A 24,808-nucleotide genomic window follows, 5' to 3' on the forward strand; every position below is an offset into this window, starting at 1 on the left:
GAGCTCAAGACAGCCTACCCTTGAAGACAATAGCCAAGTAGGCTTTGGAATGACCTGGTTATCCCAGGGGATCCCGCCCTAACTACCTCAGATAAAATCAAAATGGCTTCACTAGCAAAGAATTCAATCTGATTTGGCCTGATTTACCTAAACCTTATAGTCTAAGCCAAGATTTGGTCTGGTGCTATGGAACTTCTAAGAAGAAATTCAGGGAAGTGAATAGGCCATCCCCACACACTCTTCAGAGAGAACCCAGGACAACTACTACTATGTTCTTAAGGGTATTTGATGACTCCTCACTCCCTCTGCCCTAATTATTGGCCATTATTTTTTAACCCCTCTTCATTCTGCTATGATTAATCAAATAGAACAAACAAAACACTTCTAACAAGGAAATTAGGTGTGTATACTTTTTTTTATAAACAAAAACTTAAGAGATATATTTCCCAAAATGGTGTCCAGCTATAGAAGAGAAGAGACAGGGGGTGCCTGGGTGGCTCAGTCAGTTAAGTGTCCGACTCTTGGTTTCAGCTCAGGTCATGATCTCAGGGTTGTGAGATTGAGCCCCGAGACGGGCTCTGTGCTCAGCACAGAGTCTGCTTGGGATTCTTTCCCCCTCCCTCCTCTTCTCCGCCTGCTTCTCCTCTTCCTCACTTCCACCCCCGCTCGCTCTTTCTCTCTCTCTCAAATAAATATATAAATCTTAAAAAAAGAGAGAGAGAGAGCAATAACTTGAAAGAAATCAAATTTGTGGAAAGTATAAGAACAAACAGAACCAGAAGCAGCCCAAAGATTGAGCATGCCAGAAGCCCAACACCCCCCAACAGAAAGTTCTTAGATGACAGAAGACAAGGTAGGAAGATGTGGAATTTCCTTCCGTGATGACTTGTATAAATAGTACAGTGTCTCCCAAACTTCAAGTATTAATATATCACTGTCAAAATTTTAGCATCACCATATAACACTATTTTTCTATAAATCAACTATATTTTTTTTTTTACTTAATTTAGGGAGAATGAAATTTTATGAGTAGAAAAAGAATATCACTTTCTAAATAAAGTATAAAAATAAATCCCATGAGAACAAAATTTACCAAGTTCTCATTAGATGCTGTTGATTGCTGAAGGCTCGGAGCATGAGACCCTCCCTCTGTCGAATAGGAGAATGGATGTTCAAGAGGTGTTGAGAACACATCACGAGGACTCCGTGCTAAACATGACAGACTGAACCCATGCTTATTTCTTCTCCCTCCTGAAACCTCACTGAAATGCCAGTAAAGGAAAAAAATAGATATAAAGTCATCGAGAACAAAGAGAGTGGGAGCAGACACAGCAGTGGAAGAGATGTTAGCAAATTTCTGTGGAAGGACAGCACTCAGGGGAACAGGAGATGAGCTGACAGAGTGCGGACAGATGAAGGCTCAGTGCCTACAGAAGGAAGGACCAATGAAGACTAAGATCCTGCTCATTCCAGAACCCCAAGAGGCTCAGGAACTAGGGACTCCGGGTACCTTTGAGGCCAAAGGCTGAAAGGGAAGAACCGGTTGACAGACTATAATAAGGAGTGCTTTAGCTCCCCTCCACCTCCGAGCCCCATCCCTACTTCCCTATCCCAGGAGATGGGAGGTCTGTTGTCTAAACCCAAACCAGAGAGTCGCAAGGGGGGTTCAGAAATAATGGAGGGTAGGGATAAAATTCTGTACTGAAAACTGTGCACACCTGCATACGTGTAGTGGAAGAACCTTCCTTCCTTCACCCACCACACTTTCAGGTTTCTAGAAGTGAGACCTATTATACACATCCTCCTCCCTCACCCTATTCTTGCCTGTCCCCACAGGGGGCTTAAGGGTTTTCTCTAGAGAAACCAAATGGTCCCAGAAAGATAACCTACAGATACTGACATCTGGGGCTGTCCAAAAAAAAAAAAAAAGCTGCTGCTGATCAGTCACCCTTTGGTGAAGCTGCCCACTCGGTAAGCCCCACCCATGCACACAGAGCTTCCAATTCATTTTCTGATACTCTGTATTAAATTGGCACAGATAGCCAATCAAGAACCACTGGCATTTGAGTAAAGCTTCTAAGATCTCCGTTGCTCAGATCCCTTTGCTGGACCCTTGTCTTCTTGACCTCTAAGGCTGATTCAGTCCTTGCTCCTCTTCTCTCCTTTACCTACACCCACTCCCTTAAAGAGTTCTTCCAAAAAAGAGAGATTTCTTCCATTCTTGTGGTTCTAAATCATCTTCGTGTGCCAGTGACTCTTGAATTTATATTTCCAGCTCAGATCTCTCTGCTGAAATGCAGATTCGTATATCCACCTGCCTGCTATCTCTCTACTCAGATGTGTAAACAATGTACTAGGCTGTTTCTGATGCGACAAGAAAGGATCCAAGTAGCTTAGTGAATGACAATGCTTACAGCCTCTCCTTAGCTGTAGCATTAAGTCACATCTCGGACACAACATGTCAAACAGAACCTCCCGGTCTTCCTCCCAGAACTGCTCCTCCTGCTGCCTTCTCTCTTTCTGTTGTCTCTCTCTGTTGTCTCTTGGGATGCTTGGGCCAAATCTTTTAGGTCGTTCTTGACGCTTCTCACACTCCGTATTTATTATGTCAGGAAATTTTCTTGGCTTTATCCTCAAAACATATCCAGAATCTGACCATTTCTCACCATGTCTACTGCTACCTCCCTGGTTCAAGTTAGCCTCCTAACTGAATTTCCTGCTTCTACCAATGCCTCCATGTAGACTGTTCTCAGCAAAGCAGACCACGTGATCCTTTTAAAATATAAGATCGTATTACTCTTCTGCTCAAAACCTAATAATGACTTTCCGTTTCACTCAGAGAAAAGCCAAAGTCCTTACAACGGCTTTTAAGGCCCTACATGATCCACCCACTACCTTTCTGACTTTACCTCCTACCACTTTGTCAGCTCCTTCTCTCAGCCACACTGACTTCCTTGCTAACCCACCAGGCACATTCCCACTGAGGGTCTTTGCACTGGCTAGTCCCTCGGCCTCAAGAGGGTTTCCTCTGCATGTTCACATGGCTAACTCTTTACCTGCTTCAAGCCTTTGCTCAGGTGTCACCTTCTCAGTGGGGTCCACGCTGACCACCCTAAATAGTAACCCACCCCTCTGCCCCCTTACAATGCTCTCCTTTTTCTTAACACTGACCACCTCTTGCATAATATAGTATTTTCTTATAATATTACCTGTTTACTTTCTGTCTTCTTTGACTGTAAGGTAAACTTCAAGAGGGCAAGGATCTTTGTCTAATTTTTTCACTGATAAGCTACTGGAACAGTGCCAGGCATATAGAGGTGCTCAATAGATACTTAATAGGCAAATAATAAATAAAAATGAAAGACAGAGGCTAAAATCGACAAATAAGGAACTTGGAAAAAACAGAAATGATACAAAAATTTTTTTAAAAATATTATCATTAAAATCTTCAGATATAAGAGAGTAAACTGTATCCATAAAACAAAAAGGGGATAATTTAATAGCAGCAGCAATAACTGAAGAACAAAGAATAAAAATTAATTCTTAGAAATTAAAATTGATATCTGAATTTTTTTTAAAGATTAGTAAACAGAAGTTCAAGAAATTTCCCAGAAAGAACAAAAGTCCAAGAAGATGAAAAACCAAAGATAAAAGAAAACTAGATGACCCATCCAGAGGTCAACATAAAACTAATATAGGTTTTAAGAATAAAAGAACAGGGGCACCTGGGTGGCTCAGTCATTAAGCATCTGCCTTCGGCGCAGGTCATGATCCCAGGGTCCTGGGATCGAGTTCCACATCAGGCTCCCTGCTCAGCGAGAAGCCTGCTTCTCCCTCTCCTTCTTCCCCTGCTTTGTGTTCCCTCTCTCGCTGTGTGTGTCTCTCTCTCTGTCAAATAAATAAATAAAATCTTTAAATAAATAAAAAAACAAATATATAAAAAGAATAAAGGAACAGAGAAAATGAAGAAGAGGAAATTCGGGGAAAAAGACATTTTAAAAAAATTCTAGAACAGAAAGACATGCGTTTTCAGGCTATAAAGAAGCCTTATCTAGGGTTCAGCATAGTGAAGTCAAATGCCTCTAAGCAAGCACAGCACCAGAACATCTTAGGACACTGGGATGAGGGGAAGATCCTAAAGCCTCCACAGTTTCCAAACAAAGAACCGGGAATTAGAACGGCACAGAACATCATGACAGTATCAGTGGAAACTGGAAAATAATAAAGGAGTATTTTCAAAATTCTTAGGGTAAGGATTTTTAACATAGAAATGCATGCCTAACCAAGCCATCAGTCAACTGTGAGGCAGAATAAAGGCATATTTAGAAAAGTAAAGTCTCAAAATTTGACCAACTATTCATCCTCTCTCAGGGAACTTCTGCAGGGTATGTTCCACCAAAATGAGAGAAAACCAACAAATAGGAAAATAGGAGATCCAGGAAAACAGGTAATCCAAATTAGGAGGATATGAGGAAAATTCCTGGGATAATGACAGAAAGTCCACAATGACAGCATGTAGCAGGTTTAAAAAGCCTCCTCCAGACTGGAGCAGAAAGATTGAGGACTCAAGCAGAAATGATCCAAGAAAAAACACAAATGGTATTGCTAGATTAATGTATTTGAATGTATTAAGAGAAGATTTCCAGTTAAAGATTTGAGGATGAAACTAAGCAAACAAAGAGGCAATCATTAACCCCAGATAAAACAAAAAATTTCACAAGAAGGAGATGAAATCACAGTATACTATTTGACTCAGCTTTGAACATTACTTAGTTAATTACAATAATATAAACATTGGTATTGGTTTAACTCAATAAAGTGATATAACTGTACTGGAAGGTGGAAGTAAGGAAATGAGGAAGTGGAGAGACATGAAATTTTTTCTTCCTTAAAAGGAAGCTAATTGATAATGTCTAAAATTTGTGAATCAATAAATAGCAGTGAAAGCATAATGTTTAGAAATATGGAAGTAAATACCAAAAGTAGTAGTCAGAAGGGTGCCAATGGTTGTCTCTGGGGTTGGATTGGCAGTAAGGAGAGTTATTTGTTGCTTTCAAGCTTGTAACCTCACTTTATTTTCAGACCACACATGTGTATTACTCTGATAAAAATAAATATTGAAGTGTGGGACAGACTGGCATCAAACCAATGTTTTCCACTTGACATAATCATAAAGATTCAAAGACAACTGGAATGGAAATGAGTTTCTCATCATGTTGTTCAGCATTACTGAAAATCGTATCTTGGGCACAAAGTTTCAGTCAAGTAAGAGATCAAGTTCTGGAGATCTGCTGTACAACACGGTACCTCTACGAACAATAATGTTTTATACATTTAAATTTTTTAAGAGGATATATCTCATGTTACATGTTCTTACCACAATAAAATTTTGTTGAAAAAAACATGTTTAGGCACCTCTTAAAATTATCTCTTCTATTAACATCCCACACTTTCAAGCCTGGGGAATAGTCTGTGCAATTCTTGTTGAAACAAAGAGATGGACAAGAGAACAATGCTGTCAGTTCAAGGATCATGACTTGCCCAAAGTGATTCAAGATGTAATAAAAATCTGAATAATCCAATCATCATTAAGGAAATCAAATTCCATAGTTTAAAATTTTTTCCATAAGGAAAACATCAGTTCAGATAATTTTACAGGCAAATTCTAACAGCTTTGAAGGAACACACTCTCCCAGTCTTATTAAAATTCTCTGAGAAAATAATTCTCTAACTCATTCCATGAGACTAGTATAATCTTGATATAAAAGTGAGACAAAGATCATAGAAGAAAGGAAAATTACAGGCCCACATCACTCATGACAAAGATGAAAAATCCCCAAGTATTATTAAAAGAACCAAGTGACATATAAATGGTGACACATGCAATGTTTCTAAAAGCACTTATTTTGGGGATGAAATCTAAAGGGAGCCCTAGCATCTGCAGCAGCCAAATTCATGGTGTTTATGGTGGAACATTCTGTGTGCATCTGAAAAGACAAGATGATCAAAATCACTACAAGTATGTGTGAAATGGAAAGCTTTCTCATTCTTACAGGTTTGGGGTTTTAGGAAATGGTTCATGGGCAGAGGGTAAAACTGACCCACCTCTGTTCCACGTGGAAAGGAAAAATAAAGATAGAAAATTGATGTCGTAGCTAGTCCAGCTGGAGGCTATCGAACTCTCAGGGTACTCAAGGGGCTCTTTAACCAAACTGCCATGCTTAGAGATGTATAGCAGTCTTTCTTAAGATCCCAGGCTTTTCTGTAAATGTACCCTCTAGGTGGGTAGAGACTCCATGTACTAGATGCTTCAAGCTTCAAGGATCATGAAAAGGGGTTTGGCTGTGAAGCATGGTTTGTTCCAGTGAGATACCTTCTCTGTACCTCTTTCCCCTGATCAGAATTCTCTATATGTGCTAGGCCCGGATCCCAGAAGGGTGGGGGAAGCATTACTTACTGTGCACGAAATATTCTTTCAAACTCTGGTGACCCAGAGACCGCTGGGGGTGTGACTTTGTATTTTAATCTCGCCTTTCCTACATGCAAAGCAAAATAACCTGCAAGTATATGGAGGGATTAACGATTAAAATGTGGCACATCACTAATGATTAGAAAAACACAAATTTAAATCATAATTAGATACAACTATGTACCTATTAAAATGTATAAAATTAAAAAGACAGATCATATCAATTTAAAAAGAGAGGTAAGCCTCAGCCAGAATTCTCATACACTCTGGGGGGAACATAAAATGGTACCATCATTTTGGAAAACCATTTGGAATGGATTTTTTTAGTTAGACATACATAGACCATATAGCCAATCACTCCACTCCTAGTTATTTCCCTGAAATTAAATCATATGTCCATACAAAAACTTGTACACAAATGTTCATAGCAGCTTTATTCATAATAGCCAAAAATTAGGAACAACTCTGCAATTGTTACTTTTATTGCGTCAACTACGCTAGACCATGGTGCCCAGCTGTTTGGTCAAACACCAGTCTTGTTGTTTCTGTGAAAATATTTTTTGGATGTGATTAACATTTATATCAGTAAACTCTAAGTAAAGCAGATTATCCTCCTTATGTGGGTGGGCCTCATCCAATCAGCTGAAGGCCTGAAGAGAAAAGACTAACGTTCCCCAAAGAGAAAGGCATTCTGCCTCCACACTACCTTCAGGCTCCATACTGCAACACCAATTCTTGCTGGAATTTCCAGCCTTTAGCCCGCCCTGCAAATTTCAGAGTTGCCAGCCCCCACGATGGCATGAACCAATTTTTTAAAATAAATGCCTCTGTGTGTGTGTGTGTGTGTGTGTGTGTGTGTGTGTGTGTGTGTGTGTTGTATTGGTTCTGCTTCTCTGGAGAACCCTAACATAAATGTTGGTCAACAAGCTAATGGATAAACAAATTGTATACGTGGTATATCCGTATAATAGAATACTATTTGACAGTAAAAAGGAATGAACAATTGACACATAAAACAACATGGATGAACCTCAAACATATTATGCTGAATGACAGAAGCAAGATCAGAAGAGAATAGTCCTGTATAGTTTCACTTATATAAAATTCTCAAAAATGCAAATGAATCCATAGTGACATAAAACAGATCAGTGGCTACCTAGAGAGGACAAGAGCCAGGAGGGAGGGTCACAAGAAAACTTTTGGGAACGATGCCTCCCTGCCTGACTCACTTTCCCTACTATGAAATGATTATGACTTTGTCCTCCTTCCTTGGCCACATTTGTTGCATTCGATCATCTAAGCCCAACGCCAGAGTCACTTACATCTGATGACCAGCCCTGTAAAGCTCACTGGCTTCCAGACCCAGGCTTCCTCCTTGGTCAGATGTTCTCACCTCCTATCCTTATCACCCTCTTTCTGCCTCATAATTAACTCTGGGGTCTTTGACTTCCCTTTAGATTATTTCTTCTGGTTTCATTTCCTTACCAGTTCTCTCCAACACAATTATGGTCTCACTTGTTTTAGTACCTACATATCCATTTCCTACTTGCTCATGTTTCAAAACTAGTTTCCTTTAGCGCACCACGTTCCTGGCTTGTGTGACAGTCTTAGGCGTGATGCATTTCCTCCTGAGAGCCGATACCATCTCCCCTCTGACAAGTCAGTAAATAGTGAGCCTGGTTTAAGTAAGGGCTCGCACAGCAGGCCTCTTCCCTACCCCTGACTTCCTCTCTGCTACAAATAAACCGTTGCTCAGGATTTAAACGCTGTAGCTGAACATCTAAAGTATAAATGCTTAGCTGGAGTCTCTCATTCAAACCGCAGTGCCACCCTGAAGCCAGACAGAGCAGGGTGAAGATCCGGAAAATGTGGGACTGAGCACTGTTTCCAGCCCTGGCTAAATCCTCACGAGGCAGCACGATTCTGGGGAGGGGAGATGAGTCATGCGCCCTGCTGGAGCCAAAAAGGAGATTATGTCTGCAGAGGGGAAATACGGAGGCCATTCTGTACCCTGCTGCTACCATGGCCACACGGCCTTGGAGAAAACACTTGGTAAGCCTTCTTGCTTCCATCTGTAAGATGGAAACAATGAAAGATGTGTGCTCCTTGATTTACACGTGGTAAATGGTGCAAGAACCGAGCTTCGAAATGAAGCTGTATGTGAAAGCCTCCTGGCTGTGCGTAACACCTGGCCGCACCTGTCTGCAGCAGCAGCAACCTTGAGCAACGAGCTTCTGGCAACGGCAGGGGTGTCTGAATTCTCCCCCCACCCCCAGCCCACCCCCAGCCCCGGGAAGAAGGATTCAGTTGGGCCATCGTCTCCCAGAGGAGAAGCCCCTTTCTGTGCTTCCAGGTCAGGGGCCTTAGAGAGACCGTGGCGACCGCTGGGATCACATGAGGAGGGTGGAAAGGCTGGTTTACCTTTTCTGGACGGCACTATTTTATTTCCCTCCCTACCAGTCGCCTAAAAACTACTTGGGAATACTCTCCTTTTGCTATGCCTGTCTCTCCTCTTTTCTTCACTTTCTCCGGAGGGATGTATGTATGCTGGGGTGAGTGAATCGAGTGAATCCAGACACTCCCTCCCCCTGCCCCAGCCATAGCTCAGCTTCTTGACTATGTGGCTGCCTCTCAGTCCTGCGGAAACTTCTTTCTGTGCGGGAGCAGCAGAGGATGGGGACTGACCATGCTAAGCGCCAACCCCAGGCCAGGCACCCTGGTGGGCATTTCTCACCCAGTGTCCTGCTTAATGCTCTTTGATAAGGACATTGAAGGACAGAATATCCTGGCCAGGGGCACCCAGCTGCTAAGCGGCTGAGCTGGACAGATAGGAGACTGTCTGTCTTCAAACCCTGACCTGCTTCTACCATGGTTCATGGTGTCCCTTCTCCATAAACACCACACTTTTGCAGAAGCAGCAAATTCTGGTCCTTAATGTCAACTCAACAGTTCTGTCTTCTCCTTCTCTCTTTCTCCCTCTCCCCGACCCAATCAGTAAACGTTCCCTGTCTACCACTGTTAAAAAAGAGCCAACACGGGCGCCTGGGTGGCTCAGACAGTTAAGTGTCTGCCTTCGGCTCAGGTCATGATCCCAGGGTCCTGGGATCGAGTCCCGCATCGGGCTCCCTGCTCCTTGGGAGGCTGCTTCTCTCCTTCTCTCTCCTTCTCTCTCTCTCTCTCTCTCTCCCACCCCGTCTCTCATGAATAAATAAATAAAATCTTTAAAAAAAACAAAAAAGAGCCAACAGGCCCAAAACGGAGTTATTTGCATTAAGCTGGTATCACAGAACTGAGACTTAATCCCTCACTTAGTGACGGTTTCAACCTCTCCCAGAAGTGGAATCTTACACCAGCCAATCTGCAATTACCTGGTTAGCACTAGTGAGGCAATCTGCCCGATAGATAAATGCTATCTAAAAAATGTGACCTTTGCCACAAACAACCCCGCTTCTGCCTGTAAGTCTTTCATATTGTACAGTTCTCCAGAGAGCCTTTCTATCTGCTAGATGGGATGCTGCCTGATTCATGACTCGTTGAATAAAGCCAACAAGATCTTTACAACTTAGTTGAATTTTGTTTTCTAACACCACCAAGCACCACGGGCCCAGGCTCCTCTCCTCTCCACACGCGCCCACCTGACCTCTGGCCACAGTGCCCACTGTCCCCTGCACCCACCAGTAAACAGAAGCCTCTCTGTGAGGCTGACAGAGGCGCTGGGGCATCTGTGGCCCCACTCCTGTGCTCCCTGCAAAACCAGGAAGAGGAAACACACAGGGTTGGTATGCTTCCATGGAGGTGTATGTGAATCAGTGGGTCAGCACGGTGGGTGCCCGAGACCCAAGTGCTGCTTTAGTTGGCAATAAACAGCCCGCTCTACTCTAGAATGTGAATCAAACCCCAAAAGGTGTGTCATGGTATCCTATTTTCATAAATACACAAAACAACTGATTAGGCAAGACACTGAAATTGCATGCAGGGTGGGACTTTATCCAAAGCTGTGGTCCCTTCATGCTGTGGCCGTCTGTGCACCCTGGCTCTGCACCCCCTTCCTGGGAGGAGCACACTTAGAAAAATAAAGAAATACGCACGGTTGGTTCCCAGTCTTGCTCCCATGTCCAGACCCTTTTTCCCATTTAGCATGTTAAGCTGATATCATAGATAAGATGGTAAGAATTGAGCAAATGTGACCCCCCCCAACCCCGCCATGGAGCAAATGCTCTTTACATAACCAGGCAATTGAGATACCCAATAATCCTAGTGGGAAGGTTTTAAGGTTTCCAATTCATCACCTAACCTGAAGCTCGTATTTCTGCAGATTTCTTAAAACCTGATCTGATTATTATACCTACCGTAGGCAGTTCATTTTTAAGAAACATTAATTAAAAAGATCAGGGTTGGACGCCTGGGTGGCTCAGATGGTTAAGCATCTGCCTTCGGCTCAGGTCATGATCCCAGAGTCCTGGGATCGAGTCCCACATCGGGCTCCCTGCTCCTTGGGAGCCTGCTTCTCCCTCTGCCTCTCTCTCTCTCCGTCTCTCATGAATAAATAAAAAAATCTTAAAAAAAAAAAAAAAGATCAGGGTTGGGGCGCCTGGGTGGCTCAGTCGTTAAGCGTCTGCCTCGGCTCAGGTCATGATCCCAACTCCTGGGATCGAGCCCCGCACATCGGCTCCCTGCTCCGTGGGAAGCCTGCTTCTCCCTCTCCCACTCCCCCTGCGTGTGTTCCCTCTCTCGCTATGTCTCTCTCTGTCAAATAAATAAAATCTTTAAAAAAATAAAATAAAAAAATAAAAGATCAGGGTTCAAGAAATCACAGCCATGGTCTAAAGCAGGTAAGATGTTTCCGTTGGAACACTCCGAATAAGTGTGGATAGACCGCTTCCATCGGGTTAGCTAGTGCTTTTCTAACGCTCATCTGAACTGGGCTGTGGGTTGTAACCACAAACGTGGCAGAATCGCTGGGCTCAGAGAGCCTACCTCGGCCCCTTTTCGAGAATTATTTCCTGGAATGTTCCAAATCTCTGTCTCCAGAGAAAGAGGCGTGGATGACCCAGAGTAGCCTATGCCACCAGGATGTAAATATGAAACTCAAAACCAGACCGCCCTCCCCCTGCTACACACACACACACACACACACACACACACACACACACACACACACAGCCTGACACTCTTACTTTGTTGACAGGCCGACAGGACTGAGACAGCAGCCAGCAAGATTGAATGCCCAGCCATCTTTCACATGGAACGTTCTGGTTCAGGGAACTATTTGTCGAAATCCAGGGGAGGATAACAGGCACTTTCGACTTTGTAATGTTGACCTTCCTTATAAGGTAAACAAAGCGGAGAAGAAAAAAAAAAAGAGGCCGATGCAAACGGCGGGGTGACCTTTGCTCTGGAACAGGAATTGGGAAGGCAGGTCGATCTGGAGCTGCCAGTCACAGATCTTTATCTGGCCGGGTTGCTGCCTCCCGAGCTTGCTGGAAGTCTGTCTCCTCCCCGGCGCTGGGGACGCGGCTCAGCCTGCGGGATTAGCCAGGCCTCTAGCAGCTACACCAGAAGGTAGACTTTCTTCTCAGCCAATTCGGAACCGACTTCCCCTCCCCCTCTCCCACGCCCCCCCCCCCCCCGGACCCTCGGACCCTCGAGTCTCTTCCCCAACTGCAAGGCCCAGCTGAGCCCTTGCTCACTTCTTGTGGGAAAAGAGATGGAAGCATTTACTTAATCCCACTGAGATTTAAGGCTCATTTAAGTGGATTCTAACCAGTAAGTGGCAGAACTTAGATTTGAACCCGAGTCCAGCAGATTCCATTTGTGCGCCGCCCCCCCATATCCTGCTGCCTCCCACTGTCACCTTGACTTTCCCATGGGCATGGTGACCATACATTTAGAAAAATAATAAACTAAAGTGTATGTTCTGAGAAGAAAGAGGGCCCTGGGGGGACAAGTGGAGCAATAGTTTAAGTTGACTTTTTTTTTTTTAAGATTTTATTTGATAGAAAAAGAGAGCGGGGGAGGAACAGAGAGGGAGGGAGAGGCAGACTCCAAACTTAGTGGGGAGTGGGATGTGGGGCTCAAGGGCCTTGATCCTAGGACCTTGGGATCATGACCTGAGCCAAAGGCAGGCGCTTAACCAGCTGAGCCACCCAGATGCCCCTAAGTTGACTTTTATAAGACACAGCACAACGGGCATCATGCCAGTCTGAGCAATGCCCTACACCACTGGGCCCAGTGCTGACCCCTCCCTGGCTGGGGGCGTCTCTACAGAACCCATTTATCATAGTCCCTCCCCTCTCTCAGCATAACCCTTTTGCTCCTTAAAGATGCAGCGTCCTGCAAAACAAAGTTGGGGCCCCGTTCTCATCTCACCCCCCGGCTCACTTGGAACCCCAGGGCCAGCAGAAGGCCTGTGTGCTTCAGCCTCACCCAGGTTTGCACTTGGGCTCCCTCCCCTGGCGCTCAGTGATGACACAACCTCGCCCCAGATGCTGAGCCTGAAACTCAGTTTGAAAAGACGGGCTAATAAGGGCTGAAGGGACACAGAAGTGCTATAGGGCTGTTATGAGGATTGAATTAGTTAACATTTATCAAGCACTTAGAACAGCACATAGCATCCAAAACTGTGTTCTGGGTTTGTTAAATAAACACACAAAAGGGCTTTATACAAGGGGCCCAGGGCAGGCCACCCCAAGATGGGCCACTTTGGCATGAAGATTCAGTTAAATCCAGGAGATTCAGGAAAAGCTCTTTACCTCCCCCCACTCCACTGCCTAAAAATAATTCAGAGAACCTGCTTCAGGAAGCGAGGTATTGCTATGGATAACTACAGTATGATATGAATTAGGCGTGGTAGACCGAGAGGAACTTAATAAGGCCTGTTTGATCAGAATCCTTTATGTCCCATTTCTGTATGGCCCAGCAAACACTTGTTTACCCAACATTTACCCTTTTTCATCTTCCTGTGAAGTGCATTCCCTCCCTTTGAAGTCCCAGACCTCTATCCCCTTCTCCTTAGTTCAGGATGACATGTATACGTCATTTTGCCTGTTTTTGGAATTTCCACGTCTATGTGGATACCTCGTATGTGCACCATTAAATTTGACTTTCTCCTGTTAATCTGCCTCAAGTCAATTTGATTCTTAGTCCCGCTAGAAAGACCCTTGAGGGGACAGAAAATTCTTGCTCTCCATCAGCATCTAGAAAAGTACTTAGCATATTGTGTACCTAATGTTAAAAGATATATTTTAAAAGGTAAAAATCATGCCTCTCATACAGATATAAAATGAAAACACATCAAAGGTTTTATTGAATTCATTGAGAGAACCTAGATGACCTTTTAACTAGTTCAAAGGAGAATTTTAAAAAACCACACATATATGGTGTTAAAAAACAAAAACTAAGCTGAGTACATGTTAAAGACCTTAGTCTTTATTTACTACTCATGCATCCAGCAGACAGGAAGGAGCTCTGAGGAGCTATACGAAATGAAAGACTATTCTAGGCAGAAAGGAGGTGGAACAAGGAAGTTAGACCAGACAAAAAGTAAATTGCTTCTTGCAAGGTTACTTTCCTTTAGGGCATGGCAGGGGTTTATCAGACAGATTACTTAACTAATGCGGATCAGGTGATTCCTGATGGACTAGTTTAAGATGCCGTTTCTCCAAGAGCTGAAACAATCATTAAGTTAAGTCTCTGTTTGTTGACGTGGGACTTAGCGTAAGTGACTCTATTTGGGGCCGGTTGTCTTGTTTTTAACAATAGGGAATAAGGAATGCTAAAATTAATTTACAAAGAGTTGCAGACCAGCTCTGCTCACAATGCCCTGTTGTCCCTTCAGGTTCCCTCTGCCCTCGTTTGTTTTGAAATCACTGAAGAGGACAGTTATGTAAGAAGGCAGATCCTAGAAGTTCAGGACAGCACGGAAACTTCCTTGTGTATTTGACTGAATGGTTTTGGTCTTCAGTACACGGCAGGGATTCTAAACTGCAAGCCAGCTGCCCTGAACTCGCATCACCAGGTACTAAAATAACCCCCTCAAATGACAGGCCTCAAAGAAGAGGTCTGGGCTGGGCCCTTGGGCACACGGAGGCTCTCACAGGGAGAGGATTGCTCCGAGAAAGAGAAACAGCAGAAGGAAGAGGGGAGCCGGGAACGGGGCCCCTGGCGGATGACCACAACCTTTAGGTGTTGATAGCTCCTGTTTTGAGAAACTCGGGTACATCTGTACTAGGGAAATAGTTTGGAAGACAAAACAAAACAATTCCGGAGTGACCTTCTTTGGTTCCCACTGATTTGTCTTCTTCCCACTTTCCAGACCAATCTTGAGATTCCCTACCCACTTTTCCAAGCCAATCCCAGTCAGTCCCCAAATCCAGATCCTAAGAGAGATTGATACAATTTAAAAAAAAAAAAGTGCTCAAATGCTTTGAAACCCCATGCATTCATGTGTAATCTGCTTTGATAGATATTAAAAGTTGGTAGAATTTTTGCTTCTAGGAAAGTGTAAAACAATGAAGTTTTAAATAATGAAATGTTCATCACCTTCTGTGGTGACAAAACTTCCAGATGATCCTATGGTTGAAATACTGCCAGAGCATGAACAAAAACTAGCAAAAATGTGAGTTTCTCTGTACATTTTCTGGATGGATTGAAGATGAAAAGCATTGCCCCCACAGATCCTTCTGGTAAGTGTCCCATCCCTTACGTTTTTTGTAAGAAAAGAAAAACAAAAGGAGAAGCAGCATATTGGTAATTATAATAAAGTGGGTTTTTTTTTTAAGATTTTATTTATTTGACAGAGAGAGACACAGCGAGAGAGAGGAATCACAAGCAGGGGCAGAGGGAGAGGGAGAAGCAGGCTTCCCGCCGAGCAGGGAGCCCGATGCGGGGCTCGATCCCAGGACCCTGGGACCATGACCTGAGCCAAAGGCCGACGCTTAACGACTGAGCCACCCAGGCGCCCCAATAAAGTGGTTTTTAAAATATTTGTACTACCTATAGAAACTCAAAAGAATCTATAAGGGTTTCTACAAATGTACCTTATTCATGAGTGTTTGTTACTAAAATGATACTCTGGGTAAGGCAACGCAGGGAGGCCAAGGTCTGGCAACATAAAAACCACTCTGACCCATGTGAAAGATCTGTTTTCATGAAATGCAAACTGTAAATGCAACCATTTCCGTATAGTTGTGGTAATAGATGAAAAGAAATGATATCTTTAACTAGAGGCATGCTCCCTCTCAGACCAATTGCATGCCCCCAAATTCGTCCCTTGCCTTCTCCACTCTATTCCTGGCCCTCAGAAACTGGTAGCTGGTCATCTGGTTTCTGCTAGCACAGTAGCAGACCGCCGCTGCTGCCAAAAGCCCTCATGGCAGAGAGAGACGGAGAATGCACACCCTTCCCCAGGATGCCCAGGAATAATCAGAGCGATTATGACATCAACAGCCATAATACTCTTCACTGGAGAAGAGACCGTGCAAGGTTCTCCATGTGCCTAGAGTTTATTGTATTATCTTACCGGAAGCCCTGACCAGTTGAAGAATCCTGTAGCAACATTGCACGTGTTTAAACAAAACTCAGATAAACTAGATTTGAAATCATGCCCCAACCTTTGTGGTGTAAAAATGGAGAGAATTGCAGCAAACCCTCAGAGCATATCCTCCCCTTTTAGAAACTGGAGCTCTTTGCTCTGCGTTTCTAGGTATAGACAATGAAGTTTAAGAAGGCCGAGGCATCTTCCCCATTGAAGAGACCTTTGCCCTGGGCCAGACGGGGCACAGGGAGGGTGACAATCGGCTTCCACCAAGCTTCAGACACAAACTGTCTCCTAATACCAGGAATGGTGGGGCATCACCAAGGCTCAAAGACAGGGACAAAGAAGAGCGGAAAAGAAAGGAAAAGAGAGATCAGTTGCCAGTGTAGTAGAGTAAAAAGAGTAAATAGCACAGAAGCGGCCATCTCTGCCACTTTCCCCCACGCCCTCCCGCCCTGGGTGGGCCCAGAAGAGACGAGATCTATTTGTCGAGAAGGCCATTGTACAAGACAACAGATGATCGTAGAATGCTGTTACGATTTCCAAGACCGCAAGGATTTCCCAGAAGAATGGAAACAGAGTGCTTGAATTACTTCAAAATGGCTTTTGACAGTAATAGAAGGTCTCAGCCCGAGTTGTCTTAAGTTTACATAAGGCTTAGGAGAGGATAAAGTAAAGCAGAATCTGGAGACTAGTGAGGAGAATGAGAAATTCTCATTCTCATTCTTGACAACTCCCAGCACATGCAACCTTCCTCTCTCTCACACACACACACATACACACACTCACTCACACAGGTGCACTCACACACACAAACACGTTGCACATTCATACACACACCCATACACACTTCCACACACGTATATGCTCACACACACTAAACACACCCATGCACACATTCAAAACCCACACACTCATACACACCCATGCACATTCACGTGTGTTACACCCATGTCCCAAGAGAGGTTGTGTAAGCGGAATGTTTACACCTCAGAACACATATTCTCATGCAAATAATATAATGGTGGCCATATTTCCAGGTTGCCACACATTAAACAAAATTTTAACCCATAAGGGAGAGACCATATTGCATATTGGTGATTGAACAACAACAAAAGGAACTAACACTATTGATTTGCCTCTTTCATTTAATCGTTACTAATTTTTTTTAACTGACTAGTGTGTAGAATTAAGTACTTTAAAACAGGGGTCGTTGGCATGAACTCCCTGCCCTGCCCCATGGGGAGACTCCAGGCTCCCCGTGGGCCGGGCCAGAGCTGGATTCATAAATTTGCTGGAACCAGAGCAGCACGAGGCAGATAAGCCCTGAGCCCAAGGGCCGAGGCACTCTGGGTGGGCCCCAGGCTGCTGAGAGGGCTTCGGTCTGCCAAGGCCTCTGATGTCCACCACAGCCCCCCAGTTCCCAATTCCACTCAACAGAAGGGAAGATCTAAGCACCATGCCAGGTCCCGTGCAGAATTGTCTCAACTAATCTGCATAATCAAACAATGAAGTACATATTTTATTCCCATTTTTCTGATGGGACAAACTGAGGCTCAGAGGTTAGTGATCTGTTCAAGGTCAGTAGAACCCAGTCCTCCTGATCCCAAAACCTTGTTCTTAGCTTTGGCTGCACGTTGGAATCACATAGCAGTCATTAAAAATAACCGATGCTTGTTCTCTCTGCTCGCAGCAATACAGATTTCATTGGTCTCAGGTTCAGCCTGGGCACCTCAACTTTTTGAAAGCTCCCTAGATGATTCTAATGCTCAGCCAAAGAGGAGAACCACCATCATAAGCAATATTTCTTAGTGGGGTCCTCACCACCCACTACCAACACCTAACACCTGAGGTGATTTAAACATGTAGATTTCTAGGCTTCATCCAGGATCCATTATTAAGCGTGTATTTCATGTTGGTTAAGCATGCACAGCCTCACATAATATCACTCCTATGAGGTTGTAAATTATTCTCATTTTACAGATAAGGAACCAGATTCAGGGGTCTTTGGGAGTTTACTCAGTGGCTCCATCTCACTGCTCCCCACAGAGGAGAGATCACACACCCTGTTGGCGGTGGTCAGGGGGAATGAACTAGCTGGTTTAAGCCACAGTGGGCATCAGTGGAGGCCAGGAAGGGGTATGGAAGTTTCTGAGGCGGCAGGAAGGAGGAGGTGGGGCTGGAGGGGACTGTTGTGTGTGTGGGGGAGGGTGCAGGCCGGGCAGGGGGGATGCTGGAGGCCAGAAGGAGATTTCCACAGAAGGGATTCCTGGGTGCCTGGAGGGAGGCAGGAGGAGAAGACAGAGGAGGGAAATCGAGGCTGAGCTGGGGGAGACGAGGTGCCCTGAGCTACCAGCAGAGAGAAGTCTGGCTGGGGCCCATGTCTCGGCTAATTCCAGGTTTGAGCTAGCCGCACTTGCCCGATAACTGGCTTTGATGTGCATCTAGACCGGTTGTTCTCACATTAGAATCACCAAGGGTGCTTTTTAAATAAATATCAATTTAACTGAGAAATCATGTGGATTTTATGACACCAGCAAGACCAACTACTGCCTTGGAGAACTTACTGAGATTTTTCTGCACTAAAGGAGGAGAGCTTACCTCCTCTGCACCCAAAACATAGTATTTCTTCTTTTTTTTTTTTTAAGATTTTATTTATTTATTTGTCAGAGAGAGGGAGACAGAGAGGGCACAAGCAGGGGGAGCGTCAGGCAGAGGGAGAAGCAGGCTTCCTGCGGAGCAGGGAGCCCGATGCAGGGCTCCATCCCAGGACCCTGGGATCACGACCTGAGCCGAATGCAGACGCTTAACCAACTGAGCCACCCAGGCGCCCCCAAAACACAGCATTTCTCTTCAGCTTGGCCGTTAAGGTTTCAGTGTTACTTTGTCTCTGGTGCGCTGCTTCCTTCATTAGCCATCCTCTGAAGACAGGAAAGAAATCTAGCTCGGAGATGGTGTTGAGTGATTGGACCACTTAAGAAAAAAAGCGGGGGCTGTGGGTTCCCCGGCTGTCTCTCTGGGGCTTGTTAAGGCAAAAAGAAAGGGCAACTATCCCCCTCTTGATGAGAAAACACAAAAGTTCTCCGATTGAGAACAAACAGTTAAGAGCAACTCTTACTCACTTTGCAATGCGGCACTAAGCCTGCGCGGGGAGGCGGGGGGCGGACTCACCAACAGCAGTGATTGCCAACACAGTGCAGCCTGTTACAACCTGACTCACCGAAACAGGCATCTGAGCAGACCGTAGGCCAGGGCAGGGCCTGCAGAAAAAGAAACAGAACAAAACAAAACAGTCTACCAGCCCCAAACAGGAAAACCTAGGGTAATACCATGAGGCATGAGGCCCTGCTACTGTTTTCTTCTGCTGCCTTAGCAAGAGGATAAAGAATTTCAAAGATGGGTTGAAAGATGGTTTTCTTTTTTTCCTTTCTTTCTTTTTGTTTATGCCTCCCGCTTTCCCTTAGATTGCATTTGGCTCTCACCTTTGTTTCTGGGACTTTGTCAGCAAAGCATCCTCAGAATTTGTTTCTGGGATTTTGTCAGCAAAGCATCCTCAGAATTTGTTTCTGGGACTTTGTCAGCAAAGCATCCTCAGAATTTCAGTCCCTGGCAGGTCCCAGGCAAACTTAGGTGGGACCAGAATTCCAGACAGAACAGCTTCATCGGCCCTTCTACGCACCCGACCTCCTCCTGCCTCCGTGAGCCCATTTCCCATTCTCTTCTCGCATGGACTCGTCATCTTAGTTCATCCCTACTTTGATTCTGAACAGCCTCACATTCAGGGCTGGGAGCTGTGGCTTAAACGTTGTCCTTTTCATCCAGAGAAGTTATATTTTGTCAAACCACTAGGGGGAGTAAATCCCAGCGTTGCCACCACTCCAAGGATTCCACACCTCTGAAGGTAGCTGGAGCTTCGGGACCAGGCAGGCGCTCCGTTAGTCTCCTCCTGCAGCTTTCCAGAGGTTCCCAAGAATGCACATCAGCATTAACTGACTAGAAAAGTCAGTTAACAAAAACTGTTTGCCTAGGTCATTTCTAAACAATGCCCTAAAAAATATTTTTCAGGTTCTCAGAGATCAACATACTGACCATTTCCAGCAGGAGCCTTACGATGCTCTGGAGCCTCACGACGCTCTGGAGCCTCCAACAGGCACAAAACCCACAAGTGCTTAAATGTAAAAATACCAGGACTTCACTCTGACCTGTTCAAAACTGAACACAATTGAAACACAGTTTGTGCCCCCAAAGACAGGATCCAAAACAGGACACTTCACATTTGGCATCCCTGTTACAGACTATAGGAATGAGAGGTGAGAAAACACTAGTGAAATCCCATTTGGTGGATACAGCAGCCCAGGGGGAGATCCAAAGAATCAAATACAACATCTTGGACTTTGATTTGATCCTTCAATGTGCCTCTGGCCTCTAGAGTGTTTCGGTAAGATTCTGGAGTACTCCACATAATATTCGCATAAACGCATTGCAAAGGAGTAGGTCAGAACGCTGGGCAGACTCTGGAGAGATTCTCAGGACCAGGTAGACAGTTTGGTTGGTAAAAAATCAGAGAACGGGGCCTTCGCCCCCACCTGGAGTGAGAGCCCTGCTTTGCAGTGACTGAGAAAAATCTAAAGCAAGGAAAGGAAGGAATCTGAAAATATTCCCAAGAATACATGTAAGGAGTATTTATTCATTCATTCATTCATTCGATATCAAAATGAGCACCTCTCCCCTGCCAAGCTCTGTGCTAAGTAAGAGAGACAGCCGCCACTCTGCGGTCATGCAGTTAACAGAGGAGTGAGGACAAGCATTAACAAGGCTTCACAAAGCTAATTAATTCTTGATCATTGTGACGAGTACTAGGAGAAGTCATGGATGCCATTCGGGGGGTAACCTAGCCTGGGGGGCAGAAGAGCCTTCCCCAAAGTGGCCTTTTAGCTGAGGACTGGTAACAAAATGTCAGCTAGGTGACTGGGCTACAGGTGTGTGTGCTGGGGGTGGAGAGATAGGAGCAAAGGGAACGCCCCAGGCTGAGGAACAGCAGTGAAAGGGCCTGAGGAGGAAAAGGCCTTGGCGTGGTCACAGAATGCTGAAAGGAGTGCAAGGCGGCTGTTGCCCAGAGACAGGGAGAGAGTAGGAGCGTGGGGGCGGGGGGAGGGGGAGTGCTGGGGAGCCAGGGAGCCCGGGCCCCGCCCGCCCACACAGGACCATGCTGAGGGTGCTAACTTTATTTATTTATTTTTTAATTATTTTTTATTTTTTATTTTTTAATATTTTTTATTTTTTTTAATAATTTTTTATTGCAGGTGCTAACTTTAGACCAGAGGTTCTCAACTAAGACAATTTTGTGCCCCACCCCCCCCAACCCTGGGGATATTTGACAGTGTCTGGCTGGTGAGTGAGGTGCTACTGGTAACTAGGGAGGGGAGGTCAGGGATGCTGCTAAACTTTATCCTACATTGCACAGGACAGACCCCACCACAAAGAATGATCCCACGCAAAATGTCAGCAGTGCGGAGGCTGAGTAGCCCTGTTGCATAATGAAGATGCGGGTTCTAAGCGGGCCCATGTTGTAACGAGATTTGTTCCAAAAAGATCACTCTGACTTCAGTGTGGACTGATGGGGGAGAATCCCGAGCGTAGAAGACATAAAGGGATCTGTGAGGAAGGCATATATTGTGGTCTAAGCAAGAGAAGATGGCAGGGAGGGTGGAGAACGTCAGCGTGGGTGGAGAAAAGTGAATGGCTAAGAAAGATATTTAAAAGCACAGATCAGGGGCGCCTGGGTGGCTCAGTCGTTAAGCATCTGCCTTCGGCTCAGGTCATGATCCCGGGGTCCTGGGATTGAGTCCCACATCGGGCTCCCTGCTCAGCGGGAAGCCTGCTTCTCCCTCTCCCACTCCCCCTGCTTGTGCTCCCTCTCTTGCTGTCTCTCTCTGTCAAATAAATAAATAAAATCTTAAAAAAATAAAAATAAAAGCACAGATCAGATTTGGTGACAGGCTGTGGATGGCAGCTTAGCCCGTGTCTCCAGAGCACAGAACCAGAGGCGAGAGGTCAATGCTGATGCTTTATTTGGATAGTACAACAGCCGGGCAGCCGGGAGCGAAGGGAAAGGGCGGAATGATGGGAAGAGTGTGTTTCCACCTGGGCCACTGCCCCAGCTGAGCTGGAGGGAGCCAGCCGCTCGGGATGTCTGGGGATAGGCTGTGGGAGACACCGCGCCTCGGGACCGTCCTCTGAAGGGAGGAGAGGAAAATGTTATCTTTCTTCCATGTCCTGTCTCCCATTGGTCAAAGTTTACCCTGGGGCAGTTTTAATACATATCTCCAAATTCCTTGAGATTTCTGTCACCATGAAGTGGGGGCTACATCCTCTCCTGTGAGTCTGGACTGGTGTGAAGCACGCGCTCGTAGCCTGGAGCAGGCAGCGGAAGTGATGTTCTATGACTTCCAAGGCTCGGTGGTCATAGGCCCTGCGGCGGCTTCTGACCAGCCCCTCAGCGGCCTGGTCAGAAGTCAGCTACCCATGGCCGCCATGCTGGGATGAAGCCCGGGACACGGAGAGAGCCCGAGTGGGAGGCTGTGCTTGGCAGCTCCGCCTACAGGCCCAGGCAACAGCCAGCACGAACTGCCAGACCTGTGTGTGGGGATGCTAGTGCACAATCACACAGTCGCTCTCAGCCCAAGGCTGGCTCCCCAGCTGCAGCCTCAGACATTGAGGGGCAGAGACGAGCCAGGCCTGCGGTGGCCTACTGACCCAAATAACGGATGAGCCTACTTCCGTGGGTGTTTTCAACCCCTAAACTTTGAAGTAATTTATCACGCCTGAGCAGTCACCGGCACAACCTCATTGCGAGTTAATGACTCCACCTTCCAAGTTGTACCATTTGCCCCTTTCACACCACCCCGTGCCCCGCCGTGTGGCACCTCAGACAGGAGCCACGGACTCCAGGAGGATGGCTGGTGGCTTTCAGGTGGCAGATTACAGATACCCCACGGGGAGTCAGTCCACCACAGTGGAGCCGAGGTGGAGGGCTCAGGAGAGAGACGAAGCCAAGAACATTGGGCATGGCCTGCTAGAAATGTCTGAGAAGGGAGTAAGGTGGAGGGTACACAGGACGTAAGGATTCCCACATTTCTGGTCTCTGAACTTGAGCAAGCAGGTAGGGTTCCTGAGATAGGAATTAAATAAAAGGAGAGGGCTCAGTTTCAAGGGTCTGTGGGTCCACTGTACAGGGCAAGAAGAGGGAGCGTGGGTCACCAAAGACGGTCAAGGTTGTTGGTCTTAAGGCTGCAAGGCCCCAGAAGGATTTCAGGTCTATCCCGGATTCTTCTTTCCTCTGTCATGAATACTTTCCAGGACTTCGGGTGGGACCCTTGCCTGGCTACATCATGTATTCCAAGAATAGCATGTTAGAAGAAGACAAATGTGGCCCCCCCCAGGAGAATACATGAGGTCTGCCAGAGCCGCCATATACAGAAACACACCCTCCACCCCAGTAAGATACGGGAGAGATGGCATCAGAAGTGTTTTTAGTGTATGGGGAAAATGTTTTCATTATTTTCAAATATGTTGGAGTCCCTTCTCAGCATAGAACTCTCCTCTATCTCCTCCCTCTTTACCTTTAACCCAAATTGAAAATGTTCTACATGAGCATAATGTTCGTCTGTTTTGCATTGTTTAGATAACTTGGGCCTTTGACTCATGTTCTTATCAATGTTGCTTTAGTTCATGGACTCATCATATTCCCAGGCCTGGAGGAGGTCTCAAAAAGTAAGAATGTAAAACCGGTTACCCATGCCCTCCACCTCCTGTTCTTGATCATTAACAGGCAGGGCCCTCTTCTAAACTGAGAAGTCAAGGTCAGGCCCGAGACCCTAGCTCTGATTCCTTCAAGGGCAGTGCCTGGGGGTCCCCCAGTCTCCGCCGGGACTCCCATGACCCACGTGCTCCTGTTCTCCCAACCTGCAGATTCAGGTATTTCCAGGCCTCCTAACCCCACCGCTCAAATCAGGAGAACAGTGCCTACAGCGGTAATAACATTTGACTATTTACAAAATCACGGAAGGTATGGTGGGGAGCGGGGGAGGGAGGACTACGAGAATGAAGAAGGGAAGGAGGGAGAAAACATTTACTGAGGCACTACATTCCTGTACCGTTCCTGGGACTTTTGTCTCCGTGAATCCTACAAAATCCTGTTGGTATTAGTGACCCATATTCTTTGTTTTACACGAAGAACCTCGGGGACCGAGAAATGAATTAACTTGCCTAAGATTATGCAGCTAATCAGATGCAGAGCCAGAGTCCACTTTTGACTCCAGCCCGGTGCTCTCTGCACCATCACCTTCTTCCCAAAGGTCTTTGAAGCTACCTCTCTGTCACTCTTACGGAACAGAAGACAGTGCTGGAAGTTCTGGGGAGACGGGGCTGCGTGCACGAGAACCACTGTACCTCTCCCGAGCGCCACCAGATGGCGCAGTGAGAGGCTAAAATCTGCGGGTTTTTATTAGTGCTTTTGGAGAGACAGACAAGCGTGGGGGAGAACAGCTGCAAGGAGAATGTCAAAACAGAGTTCTATTTAGGAAAGTGAAGCCTTCTGCCTGGCCCTGTCTCCCACCGGGATCCTTGGTTGGCTCTCTGCAGACTATAAATGAATTTGCTTCTTTCTTCCTTCCCATCCTACTGCTAACCCACATCTCTGATTCTATTTTCTCTCCAGCCCTGACATGAGGGCACTAGTCCCACCCACATCAGGGAATAGTGTGTCCTGAAGAGAGAGGGCAGGAGCCAAGCTGGAGGGTGGA

General features: G+C 45.7%; 1 protein-coding gene and 1 long non-coding RNA gene across 3 annotated transcripts in view; one reads left to right on the top strand and one right to left on the bottom strand.

Moving 5' to 3' along the window:
• Positions 1 to 11,795, bottom strand: part of MGST2 (microsomal glutathione S-transferase 2) — a 33,382-nt gene extending 21,587 nt beyond the window's left edge. The window contains exons 1-2 of one of the 2 annotated variants that reach the window (XM_028102212.2): positions 11,647 to 11,795; positions 6,458 to 6,557 (exon numbers count right to left, since the gene is read on the bottom strand). In XM_028102212.2, coding sequence (XP_027958013.1) covers positions 6,458 to 6,557; positions 11,647 to 11,704 — 158 coding nt within the window. In that variant the 5' untranslated portion in view covers positions 11,705 to 11,795. Of the gene's footprint in view, positions 1 to 3,725; positions 3,798 to 6,457; positions 6,558 to 11,646 lie in introns of those variants that run through there. The other variant, XM_028102213.2, reaches the window with a different exon arrangement.
• Positions 11,796 to 11,863: 68 nt separating this feature from the next.
• LOC114208224 (uncharacterized) lies at positions 11,864 to 15,162 on the top strand. Its single transcript, XR_003608992.1, has 3 exons — positions 11,864 to 12,031; positions 14,307 to 14,486; positions 15,035 to 15,162. It is a non-coding gene; the product is annotated as an uncharacterized LOC114208224 (long non-coding RNA).
• Positions 15,163 to 24,808: the final 9,646 nt, after the last annotated feature.

The sequence above is a fragment of the Eumetopias jubatus genome, unplaced genomic scaffold (genome assembly GCF_037043125.1).
Source record: "Eumetopias jubatus isolate StellerSeaLion01/CBP00866 unplaced genomic scaffold, mEumJub1_p1.0 scaffold_2, whole genome shotgun sequence".
NCBI lineage: Eukaryota > Metazoa > Chordata > Mammalia > Carnivora > Otariidae > Eumetopias > Eumetopias jubatus.